General features: G+C 47.7%; 1 protein-coding gene across 3 annotated transcripts in view; it reads left to right on the top strand.

Moving 5' to 3' along the window:
• Positions 1–16,626, top strand: part of AKAP1 (A-kinase anchoring protein 1) — a 74,159-nt gene that overhangs the window by 34,830 nt on the left and 22,703 nt on the right. For all 3 annotated transcript variants that reach the window (XM_087717161.1, XM_087717163.1, XM_087717162.1), the window contains exons 2-5: positions 223–1,858; positions 4,453–4,586; positions 12,734–12,860; positions 14,491–14,618. In XM_087717161.1, the coding sequence (XP_087573287.1) occupies positions 247–1,858; positions 4,453–4,586; positions 12,734–12,860; positions 14,491–14,618 (2,001 nt within the window). In that variant the 5' untranslated portion in view covers positions 223–246. The remainder of the gene's footprint in view (positions 1–222; positions 1,859–4,452; positions 4,587–12,733; positions 12,861–14,490; positions 14,619–16,626) is intronic.

Below are 16,626 nucleotides of genomic sequence, written 5' to 3'. Positions count from 1 at the left end.
ACAAGGAGTTTGCTTCATGCTCTTGGGAAGCCTTACTCAGAACATAGTGTTTCTCAACATTTGTAGCTTGAAGTTGTATGGACTTCAATTCCCAGAATTCCCCAGCCAGCTGTGCTTCATCTTTTTCAAGCTGCCAACGTTGAGAAAAATTCGTACCTTTTCTGAACATGGTTAGACAACTGAAGTCTTAATACGGTCCTTTTTTCTCCTCTTCTTTTTCAGGTTTAATTTCTGAGGGTGAATGAAATGGCGTTGCGCTTCCGCAATTTCCTGCCCTTCACCATCCCCGGAGTGCTGGCGCTCATCGGCTGGTGGTGGTTTTCTTCACGTAAAAAGGAGTGCGTCAGTAACCACGACAGGCAAGATCTTCCCAGCTTGGAAGAGCGCCAGAAATGTTCTCCTCCGAAGGAGCCAAGTTCTTGGAAAACTGGACAGTCGGACAGTGAACTTTCTCCACCTCTACAGGTCAGGCAGTGTAGCGATTCACCCTTTCAAGAACGGCCGACACCTTTAACAGAAGACAGCGCCCAAAGCTTAGAAACGTTGAGAAAAGACCTTCCCGTTGGGGCAACACTAATCCTCCAACCGGATTCACTTCAGGACGACAGTGGAGAAGTGGAAGTGATGGGGCCTCAAGGTGTCCTTGGTTCCCCTTCGCCCAAGATCTCTCTTCTGGATGTACAAAGAGTTGATGACTCCCAAATGGATAAGACAGTCAATGAAGGGAAGCCTGATTCCAATCAAGCATCCAACCAAGGGCTGTTGGCAACTCCTGGTTCTGAAAAATGGGAGGACAATAGCAAAGATGGGATGGTCCAGATCGGTTCATCCGAGAGGCCTTTGAGAGAAGACCAGTATTCTGCATCCACCTCTATGGATTCTTTCCCCGTCGCCTGCTCCAGAAAGATAACTGAAGAAGTTCCTGATGAGATGCCTAAGGAACTTGTTGAAACGGAAGAAGGAAGCGATAGTAACAGTGGCGAAGGAGAAACTGCAGTTGGGACACTGACCAAGTGTGTTGAACCTGCTAGGTCGGAGATGGTTGAGGAAGAGATGACGTCCAGTTCAAAGACTGGTAGCATGTCAAAGCACAATGGATGCAGAGAAGTTGGGTATAAGGGTGGTCTGGAAAAAGAGAGGATAGGAGCCATTAGTTTGGACAAACAAGAAGTGGAGAAGATCGAGCAGGTGGCCATTCAAATCATTTCCAATGTCATCCGGGCAGCCACTGAAGAAGTATTATCAGGGTCGGTCAGTGATATGTCAGAGAGGATATGCCAAATAGCAAGCCGGGTGGATAGTCCTCGGGAGAAGGTGTGCACTGGAGTTGTTGGCCAAGCAGAATCCAGCCAGGGTGGTGACTGTGTGAGCCAGAAAGTTGCTACTGTGGAAGTATCTCCCCTCCTGGAGGAGAACGTCAACCGTCATGCTACCTATTCAAGTTGTTTGACTCACGGCCAACTGGTCAACCGAAGTCACAACCGGCTCAGAGACTCCAGTTGTCCCACCAGGCGGTCTGTTGGCGGCCTGACACCAGCTACGAACCACGAGGAGGAGTTTGAGGATGGTCACATAGTGATGGAAGACTCTGGGTGCAGCGCCTGCACCTCGGAAGATGGGGCTAGTGCCGAGGATCTCTTGAAAAGTGCTTCATCTCCACCTCCACAACACCTGGATCTGTTGAATGCCTCCACCATCAAAGACTCAGAGAACAAGTCCGCGTCGATCCAGAAGCCACCTTCCTCCATGTCAACGGAAAACAGGGTGCCATACAGCAATGGCGTGCTGAAGGAGGACTTTCCGCCTCTGAGCCACGAACAGCCATGGCCCACGGAGGCCGATACAGACCACTCAGGAGGTGAGGATCCTCTTTCACCTTAACTAAGTACATGTAGTCCTCAACTTACAACCATTCAGTGGCCATTCAAATTACAAGGGCACTGTAGATTACGTGTGACTTATGGCCATTTTTCACACAACTATAGCAGCATCCACAAGGTCACATGATCAAAATTCGAGGGTTTTAAAAAAAATATTATTATTAAATTTGTATTGCCGCCTATTCCACCCATGGCAACTAGCATGTATTTATGATGGTTTCAATGTCCTGGGGTCATGGGATCACTTTTTCCGGCCTTCTGACGTGCCAAGGCAGATTCATTTAATGACTGTATCAAGTGCGGTGATTCACTTAACAATTGTGGCAAGAAATGTCATAAACTGGGGCAAACCTCACTTAACAACTGTCTTGCTTAGCAATGGACATTTTGGGCTCAGTTTTGGTCATACGTCGAGGACTACCTATAGGTCCGGCTCTTATTTTTCTGTGGTAAAAGATGGGGTAACTTCTTCAGAGCATCTCTAATAAGGTGGATTACTGAAATTTCTTTGTACTCTTTGAAATGTTAGGATGTGAGCACCCATAAATCTATAGTGAAGTTCAGGGAAATGGAAGTTTGAGTGAGCTTGTCGATTAGGAAGGTTGGCAGTTCGGCGGTTCGAATTCCTAGCACCATGTAATGGAGTGAGCTCCCGTTACTTGTCCCACCTTCTGCCAACCTAGCAGTTCAAAAGCATGTTAAAATGCAAGGAGAAAAATAGGAACCACCTTTGGTGGGAAGGTAACAGCGTTCCAGGTGCCTTCGATGTTTAGTCATGCCGGCCACATGACCACAGAGACGTTGTTGGACAGCTCTGGCTCTTCGGCTTTGAAATGGAGATGAGCACTGCCCCCTAGAGTTGGGAATGACTAGCACATATGTGTGAGGGAACCTTTATCTTTACCTATCTGTCAAAAAAATTGATATGGTCAAACCCACCCAGTTGTAAATGCATATTGAAAAGGAATTTTAGTCATAGGCCGCCATCTTGACTTTTTGTCAGAAAAAAAGGAGTAGCTTCAATCACATTGAAGTAGTAACTGTGAAAGGGATCTTGGAGTTCTAGTGGACAACCATTTAAATAGGAGCCAACCGTGTGCATTAGCTGCCAAAAAAGCCAACACAGTTCTAGGCTGCATAAACAGGGATAGAATCAAGATCACGTGATGGGTTAATACCATTTTATAAGGCCTTGGGAAGGCCACGCTTGGAGTACGGCATTCAGTTTTGGTCGCCACGATGTAGAAAAGATGTGGAGACTCTAAAAAGAGTGCAGAGAAGAGCAACAAGGATGATTAGGGGACTGGAGACTAAAACATATGAAGAACGGTTGCAGGAACTGGGTATGTCTAGTTTAATGAAAAGAAGGACTAGGGGAGACATGATAGCAGTCTTCCAATATCTCAGGGGTTGCCCCAAAGAAGAGGGAGTCAAACTATTCTCCAAGGCACCTGAGGGCAGAACAAGAAGCAATTGGTGGAAACTAATCAAGGAGAGAAGCAATTTAGAACTGAGGAGAAATTTCCTTACAGTTAGAACAATTAATCAGTGGAACAGAAGTTGCCTCCAGAAGTTGTGAATGCCCCAACATTGGAAGTCTTTAAGAAGCTGATGAACTGGTATAGGGTTTCCTGCCTAGGCAGGGGGATGGACTAGAAGACCTCCAAGTTCCCTTCCAACTCTGCTATTGTATTGGATAGATAGATAATAGATGATAGATAGATAGGTAGATAGATGATAGATAGATAGATAGATAGATAGATAGATAGATAGATAGATAGATAGATAGATAGATAGATAGATAGATAGATAGGTAGATAAGATAGATAATAGATAGATAGATAGATAGATAGATAGATAGATAGATAGATAGATAGATAGATAGATAGATAGATAGATAGATAGATAGATAGATAGATAGATGATATAGATAGATAATAGATAGATAGACAGATGAGATAGATAGATAGATAGATAGATAGATAGATAGATAGATAGATAGATAGATAGATAATATAGATAGATAATATAGATAGATAATAGATAGATAGATAGACAGATGATATAGATAGATAGATAGATAGATAGATAGATAGATAGATAGATAGATAGACAGATGATTAGATAGATAGATAGATAGATAGATAGATAGATAGACAGATGATTAGATAGATAGATAGATAGATAGATAGATAGATAGATAGATAGATAGATAGATAGACAGATGATTAGATAGATAGATAGATAGATAGATAGATAGATAGATAGATAGATAGATAGATAGATAGATAGATAGATAGATAGATATGACGATTGATTATAGAGAGATAGAGAGATTAGATGATAGATTAGACGATAGGGAGAAAGAGAGAAAGAGAGAGATTGACTGATTGACTGACTGACTGGAGGGGCATCACCTGGGCTAGAGAAGTTTGTTCTGCCCACCTCTATAGCTCCTTATGTCAAGGGAGAAAGCGGAATGAGAGGATCGAAAGTGAGTTTGCTACACTCTCTCTTGCCCAGCATTTCATCACCCTGTAAGTGAAGGAACGTGGGTGCTTTTCTTTTTTAGGCTCTGACGTGAACAGCATGGACTCGGTGGACAGCGGCTGTGCTCTTCGCAAGAATGACAGCTGCCTGACTGCCAAGATGGGAACGGACTGCAATAAGGCAGAGCTTGTCATCTGGGAAATTGAAATACCGAAGGTAAACGTCCAGAAAATTGTCTGTCTACCTAGTCGTGATTTTGCTTAAATGGGGATTCCCAACTTTTTCAGTTGGGCACTTTCTTGGTCCTAGTTCCTTTCCTTTACTGTGATTCCTCCAATGTCCACATACTCCTGATCTTGATGGCCTTCATATGTGGTTAACAAACGGGGGTCTTTTCTTGGGTTGATGGTTTTGGGGCATGTACCTTTCTGGGAATTTTATTAAGATAAAATTAAAGATAAAATTTATTAAGATAAAATCTAGCCCAGAGGGTTGGCCTAGAATAGCGGTCACCAACTGGTGGTTCATGAGAAAATTTTGGTGGTCCTGCAGAAAAATTATTTGCATTTTTTATATTGCACAAATCAGGGGGTCCTCAAACTACGGCCCCTGGGATGGATACGTGCAATGAGCGTTTGTGTTGCTGCAGAGAGTCTCCCCCTTCGGGGTCTTTTTGTGCAGGTCAGAGGGGGCAGAAATTCCAACTTGGGGTCTGCTTCAGCCTCCTGGTGCGGGGCTTTGGGCGAAGAGCCGGAGGGCCTTGTTCCAGTGGGACTGCATCTTGGCCTGCAACTGGCTGACCATCTCACCCCGCTGAGCCTCCAGGTGCTGGTACCTGGCCTTGCGCTCCCACAGGTCTTCCCTCTGCTTGGAAAGCCTATGCTCCTAGTCCTCAGTGAAGTGCTTCCGCTGAGCCTCCTTCTCGGTCAGATCCAATTTGAACTGAGCCAGGTGTTTTGCCAACTCTTTCTCATGGTGGCTGCATTCCAACAACTGCTTCCTGTTAGGGCCCTAAGGAGTCGGGGCGGGGAGGCGAGGAGTGGCTGGGAGGGGAGGGGCGAGTAGAGGCTGGCGCGGCGCCCCTCAATGTGAGTGACATCGAGTTTGCCACACCCACCCAGTCACATGACTACCTAGCCACACCCACCCACCCGGTCATTCGGCAGATTGTATTAGTGGCCCGTGAGATTTAAAATGTTGTAAAACTTTTGAAAAATGGCCGTCCCTCGCATTTCTCAGTGCTGTTGTAACTTTGAACGTTCACTAAATGGGCCGTCGTAAGCCGCGCACTCCTTGCGCAGCTTCTCTTACGTCTTTGCAGCCCTGGAGTTTCACCATCTTCCCTCCCGTCGGAATTCCTGTCCTGTGGAAAGGTTTTGCGTGCAGACAATGAGCTATTCTGAGCTCCTGGTTCTCTAAGCATATTCCACAGCTTGAGGTGGTTGACACAATCTGTGACCTTTCTATAATTGATGAAGCCCACATTGACCTATTTTTGTGCCGCTTCTCCCGCTTTCTCAGTTGTGCCTCTTGTTCCTTACCCTTTTGTGAGGCCAATGTGAGCTTCCGTCATCCTCCTTTTCCATGTAGGGCTCCCATCTGCCTTGAATAGTGATCCTAAGCGGTCAGTAAGATTTAAGATTTAATTTATTTGTATGCCGCCCTTCTCTGGGAGGGACTCAGGGCGGCGAACAACTCAAAAGGGGAAAGGGGATACAAACACAATACATATAATTAAAATACACAAGAGTCATACGGCCATACAAGTCGAGAGGGGAGGGGAACTCATCAACCCCAGCCCTGCCGGCACAGCCAGGTTTTCACGGCTTTCTGGAAGGCCTGGAGAGGGGTGAGGGTCCGAATCTCCGTGGGGAGTTCATTCCAAAGGGCCGGAGCTGCAACAGAGAAGGCCCTCCCCCGGGTAGTAGCCAGATGGCATTGGCTGGTAGACGGAACCCGGAGGAGGCCGACCCTGTGCGATCTAACGGGTCTGTGGGAGGTAATTGGCAGAAGGCGGTCTCTCAAGTACCCAGGTCCAATACCATGAAGGGCTTTATAAGTTACGACTAGCACTTTGAAGCGTATCCGGAGACCGATCGGTAACCAGTGCAGCTCGCGGAGGATAGGTGTTACGTGGGTGTACCGAGGTGCACCCACAATCGCTCGCGCGGCTGCATTCTGGACGAGTTGTAGTCTCCGAATACTCTTCAAAGGCTGCCCCATGTAGAGCGCATTGCAGTAGTCCAGTCTTGAGGTAAACGTCTATGGCGGTTCTCAGTCATCCAGATCATGGTTATCCCAAAGGTGCCTTTTCAAGAGGCAACTGGACTTTCTGGGTTATTCTTTGAAGATGTTTTGCTTCTCGTCTGAGAAGCTCCTTCAGAGCTAAAGAAGCTTCTTGGACGAGAAGCTAAACGTCTTCAAAGAAAAACCAAGGAAATCCAGTTGCCCCTTGAAAAAAGCGCCTTTGGGATCCTAAGCAGTGTTTTGCTAGCACGTGAAATTAAGACTATTGTGTAATGGTTTGTATCTATATACTGCCAAAACCCTCATTGTCAGAACCATCGACTGGGCAAAATAATACATCTTAGGGCAACAGCCTTTGTATTAAAAGTAAAGGTTCCCCCGCACATGCGTGCTAGTCGTTCATGACTCTAGGGGGCAGTGCTCATCTCTATTTCTAAGCCAAAGAGCCAGCGCTGTCCAAAGACGTCTCCGTGGTCATGTGGCCGGTATGACTCAATGCCGAAAATGCACAGAACGCTGTTACCTTCCCACCAAAGTGGTCCCTATTTTTCTACTTGCATTTTTACGTGCCTTCGAACTGCTAGGTTGGCAGAAGGTGGGGACAAGTAACGGGAGCTCGCTCCGTTACATGGCGCTAGGGATTCAAACCGCCGAGCGTCTTAGCCACTGAGCCACCACATCCCTTTGAACTAAGGTTAGCTCTGGGCTAACTTACAAAATGCATCCAAAAACTGGGACCCAGACTCCCATAGAATTTGAAATTTGACAAATTTTAAAAAATCTTTTATGACACAATAGTCATCACAAAACAGTTTATAACAGGAATGTCAAACCCGCACCGTCACAGCAGTGTCACGTGATGTATTGGGCTCCCCCCCTTTTGCTAAACCGGGTAGGGGTGGGTCCAGGACATGACGCATCCGGTCCGCGGGCCATAAGTTTGAAACCCCCGGTTTATGACATAACAGAGCGAGTTTGGTCTAGTGTTAAGGCAAGGCTATCAAACTCTCAGCCAGCGGACTGGATGTGACATGTGCTTCCCTCACCCGTGCCCCATTTAGCGAAGGGCAATATAAAGTCACAATACGTTACGTGACGATGCTGTGACAAGGCGAGTTTGACACCCCTATGTTAAGGCCTCAGCCTAGAAAGTAGGAGGCTACGAGTTCATGTTCTGCCTTAGCCACGAAAGCCCGCTGGGTGACTTTGGGCCGATCATTCTCTTTCAGCCCAACTCACCTCACAGGATTATTGTTGTGGAGAAAACAGGAGGAGGAAGGGCTATGTTTGCCTTCCGGGGTGATTTGTAAAAATAAAAGCCGGATAAAGGCAGTAAAAATGAAGATAGGACTTGGATCCGTGATGGCTAACCTTTTTATTATGGCGCGCACACGTGCCCACACCAATTCAATCCTCCCCGCCCACCTGTGCATTTGCGCGTGACCCCTCCCCGTGCACATGCATGGACGACCCCTCCCCAGGCTCCGGAGGCTTTACTGAAGCCTGGGGAGGGCGAAAACAGCCTCCCCCAGAAGCCGGAAACAGATCGTTTCTGGCTTCCGGAGAGCCTCCAGGAGGCTGGGGGAAGCCCTTTTCGCCCTTCCCAGGCTTCAGGAAAGCCTCCGGTGCCCATTGGGGCCGTTTTTTGCCCTCCCCAGCATCTGGAGGCTTTTATGAAGCCTGGGGAGGGCAAAAATGGCCTCCCCCAGCCCTCCAAAAGACTGTGAATCATCTAGCCGGCGTGCGTGCCAGCAAATATGGCTCTGTGTGCCTTGGTTTGCCATCACGGACTTAAGATTGTTGTGAGCAATATGCTGACTCTTAGAACCCTTACTGATCCTTCTTCTCCTGCTTGCCATGTTTTTGTGGATATTCCATTCCTGCAGCCTTCCAGTTTGGTAATGACTGGAGTGGCGATTTAACTCCAGTCTTCTAGTACTAGAGATTCTTGTAAGTAAGGAGCAGTGACGTGCGGTGAGGTTTATGACTGGTGAGGCAAGCGGGCAAAAGCCGCCCTATGTCAGACACAGCGGCAGGGTGTTCGGACGCCCCGGCGCTGTGTCCACCATAGAGGCGGGACGCGTCCCACCTCTATGTCGGACACAGCACCGGGGCTTCGGCGGGGCTTTCAGAAAGCCCCGGCATGGCTTTCTGAAAGCCCCGCCAAAGCCCCGGCGCTGTGTCCGCCATAGAGGCTTTTGGACACCCCGGAGCTGTGTCTGCCATAGAGGTGGGACGTATCCCGCCTCTATGGCAGACACAGCCCTGGGGCGTTCAAAAGCCTCTATGGCGGACACAGCGCCGGGGCTTTGGCAAAAGCCGCCCTGCCGCCCCGGCGCTAGAGGCAAAACCCGCCCTGCCACTATGTCCAAAAGCCCTGGTCTGCTGCTATGTCCAAAAGCCTTGCCGCTATGTCCGACATTAAAAAAAGTGCCAGCCTGCGCGACTGCAGAGGCGGGTAAAACACACACACACACACACACACACACACACACACACACACACACACACAAATTACTTACAATAATACAATTACTTACAAATTGCATTAATTTTGAATTCCTCCCCCCCCCCCTCCGACCCACATACCTTTTCCAGCTGTTTCACCGAGGATTTCAACTCTGCTCTTGCCTGCCATCATGAAGATGTAAAAATGTAAAAGGAAAAAGGCAAGAGCTGCTGAGGTCAGGCTGGGTTAGCTGCTGCCAGAGTCTCCAATGGATGACTCTGCTTAACTGTTTAAAAAAGCCTCTTAAAAAAGTGCCCTCTACAGGAGGAGGCAAGAGAACCACGTGCCTCCTCTGCATAAGGAATTTTTCGGCTTTTAACCCTTGCTTAACTCTGCTCAAGTGATCATAAAGATAGACTAAATGAGACACGTGGTTCTCCCGCCTCCTCCTGTAGAGGGCATTTTTTAGAGGCTTTTTTAAACAGTTAAGCACTAAGCAGAGTCATCCACTGTGACTCTGGCAGCAACTACCTCAGCCTTTTTCCTTTTAAATTTCCTTTTCTTTTCATGATGACAGTGGTGAGGCCCTGCCTCCCCTGACTGCACGTCACTGGTAAGGAGTATTGTCCAAAGCGGTGTTTCTCAACCGGGGCAACTTTAGGATGTCTGGACTTCAACAGTTGCCTCTTAAGGGTCAAAGACACCTTTGGCAAAGACGCTCATAAGTCACTATTTAAAGTGGGTTGCAACTTTGAATGGTCACTAAAAGAACTGTTGTAAGTCGAGGACTTACCCTAGAACTATTAGCTAGACTTGGAATCCAAAAATATTCTGAGGAGGAGACAGTGGCAAACCACTTTTGTCTGGATGCCGAGCAGCTACGTGGGTGTGTCTGGTAGGAGTGGAGCTTAACTGGAGGGCATTGACTTATGCCAGCTTGTTTTATTTATCTTAAGAAAAGAAGCAAGGCACTTGGCCAATGTAGCCGCTGGCATTGTATTTCTACTCCGTGAATTATGACAAGAAGACTCATCCCGGGGGGGAAAAAAAGAGTTTTCTGAGAAGGCATCAAGTTGGTAGAAGGACTGATCTTAATTGGCAGTTGTCCAAAGAATGGCAAGGGGATTTTTAAAGCTCTTTCCCTCAATCCAATTGTATTATTTTATAAATAATTCAAGGTGGTAAACATAATATTTCTTCCTCCTATTTCCCCTACAGCAGTGGTGGCTAACCTTTTTGTTGTTGGGTGCCAAAAATGCAAGCGCACATGCGCGATAGCATGCGCGACGGCACCCATAATGCAAAACTCCCACACACACATGCATGCATGCACAACTCCCCCCACCTTCACTGCACTACTCGCCTCCAAGCTGAGCTTGGTATTTCCTCCCGGGGGGCCAGGGGACATTTTGACATATATATTTTTTTGACATTTTATTAAGATTTATAGGCCGCCCTTTTCCCTGAGGGGACTCAGGGCGGCTTACAATCGTAGGGAAGGGGGTGCAATACAAAAACAAACAATATGTGAACAAAATAAAATGATAAGACACAACTTGCATTCAACAGTCAACACTCGGGCGGGTAAATTGGGAACCTATCCCCAGGGGAGGCCATTTTCACCCTCCCAAGGCTCCGGAACAGCTTCCGGAATCTGGGGAGGGCAAAAAACGGGCCCCATAGGCCTACTGGAAGTTTGGAAATGATCCGTTTCCGGCTTCCAGAAGGCGGCCGTTTTTGTCCTCTCCAGGCTCCGGAGGCTTTCCTGAAGCCGGGGGAGGGTGAAAACGTCATCAGCCAGCCCTCCGGAAGGCCAAAAATCAGCTGTCCAGCACACGCATGTGCCTTGGAGCTGACGGCTGGCATGCCGGCAGATTTGGCCCTGCGTGCCACAGGTTCACCATCATGGCCCTATAGCATCCCTATGAGGTAAATTGGGCTGAGAGACGGACTGGCCCAAAGTCAGTCAAACTGGCTTCCATGTGTAAAGTAGGACTAGAACTCACTGTTTCCTAGTGATTGACCCAAAGTCACCCAAAGTAGCTTTCAAATCTAGGGTGGAACTTGAATTCAGTCTCTTGGTTTCTAGCCAGGTGCCTTAACCACTAGACCAGTGTTTCTCAACCTTGGTAACTTGAAGATGTCCGGACTTCAACTCCCAGAATTCCCCAGCCAGCATTCGCTGGCTGGGGAATTCTGGGAGTTGAAGTCCAGACATCTTCAAGTTGCCAAGGTTGAGAAACACTGCACTAGACCAAACTGTTGCTTAGTTATGGTATATCCCTCACTAAGAACCTGTGGTACCACAGAACAGAACAATAAAATAGAATTGAGCTGGAAGGGACCTTGGAGGTCTTCTAGTCCAGCCTCCTGCTCTGGCAGAACACTCCATACCATTTCAGACAAGTGGCTGCCTTGAGTTTGACACCCCTGAACTAAAGGTTTTACTGTTATTTAGCTTTGTAAACTGCTGCAAGCCAGCTTTATTCATTTATTAAATTTGTTGGAGTGCCCAACTCAAGTGCATGACTCTGGGTGGCTAATAAGATTAAAATAAAAACCATGCTGCAATTCATATAATCTTTGGGTTATGACTGTAATTGTTGTTGTTAGTTGCGAAATCGTGTCCGACCCATTGTGACCCCATGGACAATGTTCCTCCAGGCCTTCCTGTCCTCTACCATCCTCTGGAGTCCATTTAAGCTCACACCGACTGCTTCAGTGACTCCATCCAGCCACCTCATTCTCTGTCGGCCCCTTCTTCTTTTGCCCTCCATCTTTCCCAGCATGAGGCTCTTCTCCAGTGAGTCCTTCCTTCTCATTTGGTGGCCAAAGTACTTGAGTTTCATCTTCAGGATCTGCCTTCTAAAGAGCAGTCAGGGTTGATCTCCTCTAGGACTGACCGGTTGGATCGCCTTGCAGTCCAAGGGACTCACAGGAGTCTTCTCCAGCACCAGAGTTCAAAGGCCTCCATTCTTTGGCGCTCAGCCTTCCTTATGGTCCTACCTTCACAGCCATATATTGCAACTGGGAAAACCAGAGCCTTGACTATACGCGCTTTTGTTGGCAGGGTGATGTCTCTGCTTTTTAGTATGTTTTAGTATGAGTGCAATGGAGCCTGCCTATTACAGTTGTAAGTTATGAAGCAGGTCATCAAGTCACCGACCTGATTTTACAACCTTTTTTTTTTGCAGTGGTCATTAAGCAAACCTAGTGTTTGCTTATGGGACATTTTTGCTAAAAACCACAAGTAAATGCCACTTTGCAGTAAAGAAATTGTGGTCATGTGACTGTGGGTCACTGCAAATGGCTGTAAATGCAGATCCATTGCCAGGTATCCAAAATGATGTCCTGTGATCAGGTGGGCAGCCATCAGATCTTTGGTCATAAGTAGCTTTTGGGGATTCTGTCATAATTTTGGTTGCTAAGCAACTGGCTACAAGTCGAGGACTACATGTTTAAATAATATAAAATAGCAGCCAGACAACAATACAGTGCAAATATTGACTGCCAATGCTACCCAAAAAGCTTCTGGATATTAATTTGAGAAATAAATACGTTTTTGTAATTCCAGAGTTGATATGCTTGGTCCTTTCTGATCTATGGAAGGAGAAACCTGCAAATGTGTCCCTCCATTTATGGTTATTTCTTTTTCTTTTCCCTGTAGCACTTAGTAGGACGGCTGATAGGCAAACAAGGGAGATACGTGAGTTACCTGAAGCAGGCCTCCGGTGCCAAAATCTACATTTCCACTCTACCTTACACCCAAGACTTCCAGATCTGCCATATAGAAGGTGAGTGGAAGCTGCTGGAGGGCTACTGTCTTTCGAATGGATAGTTCACCCCAAGTTTAAAACATGGCACATTTGATTTTGATTGACCGAATCTGGGAATTCTCCACCCCTATGGTGTTTCCTTCTACACTGATTGGAGAAGGAGTGACACTCAAATTAAGACTTTGTGGAAGAGTGGGGCAGTGGTTAGAATGCAGTATGGCAGGCAAACTCTGACCACAGCCTGGAGTTTGATCCTGACTGGCTCAAGGTTGACTCACAGCCTTCCATCCTTCCAAGGTCGGTAAAAGGAGAACCCAGATTGTTGGGAGCAATATGCTGACATTAGAAATCTGTGATGGCAATCCTGGGCCATGCAGAGCCCTCTCTCCGGGCATACAAGCTGTCACCCCACTGCGCATGTACCTCCCACCGGCCAGCTGGTTTTCGTGTCTTTGCCATGCATGCGCAGGGGGCATGCAGGAGACAAGTGCACATGCAGAGGGGGGAGCGCGGAGCGTAGGGGGGGTGTCACGTGCGCATGCACACGGGGTCGTGTGCACATGCAAAGAATTGTGCACGGATACATGGGGGCGCATGTGGGGATGCATGTGCACACTTTTGGCACACACAGCGACGAAAAGGTTAGCCATCAATGATCTAGATAGTGTTGTAAAGCACTATGGGGTTATATACAAGTCTAAGTGTTATTGCTAAGAATGGCCCAGATCTGTGTTTCTTCTTAGCAACTTTATGATGGGTGGACTTCAAGTCCCAGAATTCCCCAGCCAGCCATACTGGTTTTGAGGAATTCTGGGACTTGAAGTCCACCCACCTTAAAATTGTTAACGTTGAGAAACACTAGGTCCAGATGGAAAACCATTGGGCCGGCAACCATAGAGCGTACCTCTAGAGCGGCCACTGCCGGAAGACTCGGCAGCCTACTTCTGTGGTTTGGAAGCCGCTGAAAAAGCCATGCCGAATGGCGGCGGCGGGCGGTCGCAGCGGTGGTGCCCTGGCTCTGCAGGGAGAGCTGGGCCAGGGCATTGTGAGGCTGGGAGGCACGTGAGCGGGGAGCGGAACAGCCGCTCGCGCAACCCCCCTTTCCAGCCATGCAGAGCACCATTCACTTGCATGCCGAAGGCGGCAAGTGGCAGGACCCGGGCAGCGGCGAACAGATACTCATGCGGCTCAGCGATACCCCTAGTTCAGTGAATGGCGCTGTGCCCGGCTGGAAAGGGGGTTTGCCAGGTGGCTGCTTGTGAGTGTGGTCACTTCACGGCTGCTGTGTTGCGCTGCTGTGACAGCGCAACACAGCTGTTCGGCCCTGAGGCTGTGCCCGGCTCTTTGGGAGCCCGCTCGCAAGAGAGCAGCCGCCCGGCAACCCCAAAACAATAAACTCTCCCCTGATAATAAGGCCCAAGGCATATTTTATGGGTCAAAAGAAAATAAGACCCTGTCTTATTTTCGGGAAAACATGGTAGATATTGGCCTGGCTGCTCCTTTACAGGACGCAAAGCAAAAACATTCCTCTCTTGCTTAAATGAGGAATCGCTTATCTCTTGTGAGGTAGGCTATCTTGATTCTTCCTTTGCGCAGAAACATTTTCTGAAATCTGTATTTTCTTACCCACCCCTCTCCTTCCCCACAGGCTCTCAGCAAAACGTTGACAAAGCACTGACCCTGATTGGAAAGAAGTTCAAGGATTTGAGTCTCACCAACATCTACGCTCCCCCACCCCCACCGTTGCCATTGCATTCCCTCCCCATGACCTCCTGGGTAAGCGCAAACTCAAGACTCTGGGTCCCCTTTTAGTAGAACTGGAGAAAATTGCAGGCTTTGGAAGGTCTTTGATTCACTAGTTGTTAGGTTACGCTATATGCTCCCTTGCTTTCTTGCCACATCTTTGTCATGACCATTTCAAAGCATCTTAGCCTGGGGGCACATTTTTCTTGGAGGTGGAAGCGTCTTCAGAATCCAAAGCTTTGGTCAAAGGTTGAAACGGTTCCACCACAAAACCGCGTTCGACTAAAGTGCGCTCGACGAAACCGCGTAGCTGACGTCATCACAGCGCGACGAAAAAAGCACGCTGTAAACGCTAAAGCTAAAATTAACCCCTAAACCTAAACCTAACCCCCCTAAACCTAATCCTAAACCTAACCCTAACCCTAAACCTAACCCTTAACCTAACCCTTAATCTAACGCTAAACCTAATCCTAACCCTAAACCTAACCCTAACCCTAACCCTTAACCTAACCCTTAACCTAACCCTAAACCTAACCCTTAATCTAACGCTAAACCTAATCCTAACCCTTAACCTAACCCTAAACCTAACCCTAATCCTAACCCTTAACCTAACCCTAAACCTAACCCTAACCCTTAACCTAATCCTAACCCTAACCCTAACCCTAAACCTAACCCTTACCTTAACTTGAATCGGCTTGCTTTCAAAGCGCTATTTAAAGCGCCCTTTTTTCTCCGCGGTCGCTGTTGTCACCCTGCTGATGACGTCAGCGACGCGGTTTAATCGGGCGCGCTTTAGTGGAGCGCGGTTTTGTCATGCCATGGTTGAAACAACAACAACCTCCAACTGGTTTTATACATGTGTGTAGAAACACGTTAGACACATGTGCTAAAGGAGCTCGAGCATCTGTTTCAACACTGATTTCATGTGTCCTGGGTTGACCTGTATCCTTGAGAGCTTCTGATCTTAAGGGTGTAAATGCATTCGTGCAGATTTGGGAAGTTGTGCGTAGCAAAAGGTTGGGAACTTGTAGTCCTAACAGCCACCCACAGCCTTTTTTCAGAAACTCTCTGCCAGGGTGTAGACCCACAGCAGGAACAGACTGTTCTGTTGAAGTGGGAAGAAAGAGAGGGAATAAAACTATCACAGGGAAAACAAGGGAGCCGTGAAGAAGAGAGAGAAAAGGGTTTACCAATAGAAGAGAAGATTTGTAGTTCAGAGTTGAACTGTGGAATCCTTGCTGCTCTTTTTGCTGTCGTTGTTTTTGTAGACGCATCATTACCTAGCTAGGTAACATCATCAGTGTTGGTTGGAGGTTTGTTTCTGACCCCCGTGGGCAGGGCATGCTTCCGTACACATTCATGCAGAAAAAACAGTTGTTCCTTAGGGGGAGGTTTGCCACTGTACTGTATGCAAATTTCTGCCATTGGCATGCTTTCTGAAATGTTTGATACCCATATGTTTGTGATGGCGAACCTGTGGCACCTGGAACCATGTTGCCCGGCACGCACGGAGTCGCCTGTTCATCTTCCGGGTTTTTGGCTCGCATGCGCTTGTGATGATCAGCTGGCCTTTGTGTGTGCGGCAATCCCAGAAACTGAAAGAGCTGGTCTTCCGTTTTCCGGTGTGAGCATGTGTGCTGGCCCACAGATCTTCACATCCACATGTGCACCAGTAACTGAAAGATTAGCTGGCCAGCGGAAACCGGAAGTTCATTTTCCTGCGTGCAAATGCCCCCTTGGCAGCTGATCTTCTGGGTCGCGGCCCAGGCAAGCACACACTCTCTGGTTCGCCCTCACTGCCATATGTGGTACTAAGAGGATATTTGTAGCTTAGGGTTGAACTATACATGGCACGACAAAACCGCGCTCCACTAATGCGCGCCCGATTAAACCACGTCGCTGATGTCATCAGCAGGGCGACAACAGCGACCACGGAGAAAAAAGGGTGCTTTAAATAGCGCTTTGAAAGCAAGCCGATTCAAGTTAAGGTAAGGGTTAGGTTTAGGGTTAGGTTAAGGGTTAGGGTTAGGTTTAGGGTTAG

The sequence above is a fragment of the Thamnophis sirtalis genome, unplaced genomic scaffold (assembly GCF_051295495.1).
Source record: "Thamnophis sirtalis isolate CommonGarterSnake01/CBP01778 unplaced genomic scaffold, rThaSir2_p1.2 scaffold_6, whole genome shotgun sequence".
Lineage (NCBI taxonomy): Eukaryota > Metazoa > Chordata > Lepidosauria > Squamata > Natricidae > Thamnophis > Thamnophis sirtalis.
The sequence above is the reverse complement of the archived record's forward strand: the minus strand, read 5'-3'. Positions and strand labels throughout refer to the sequence as shown.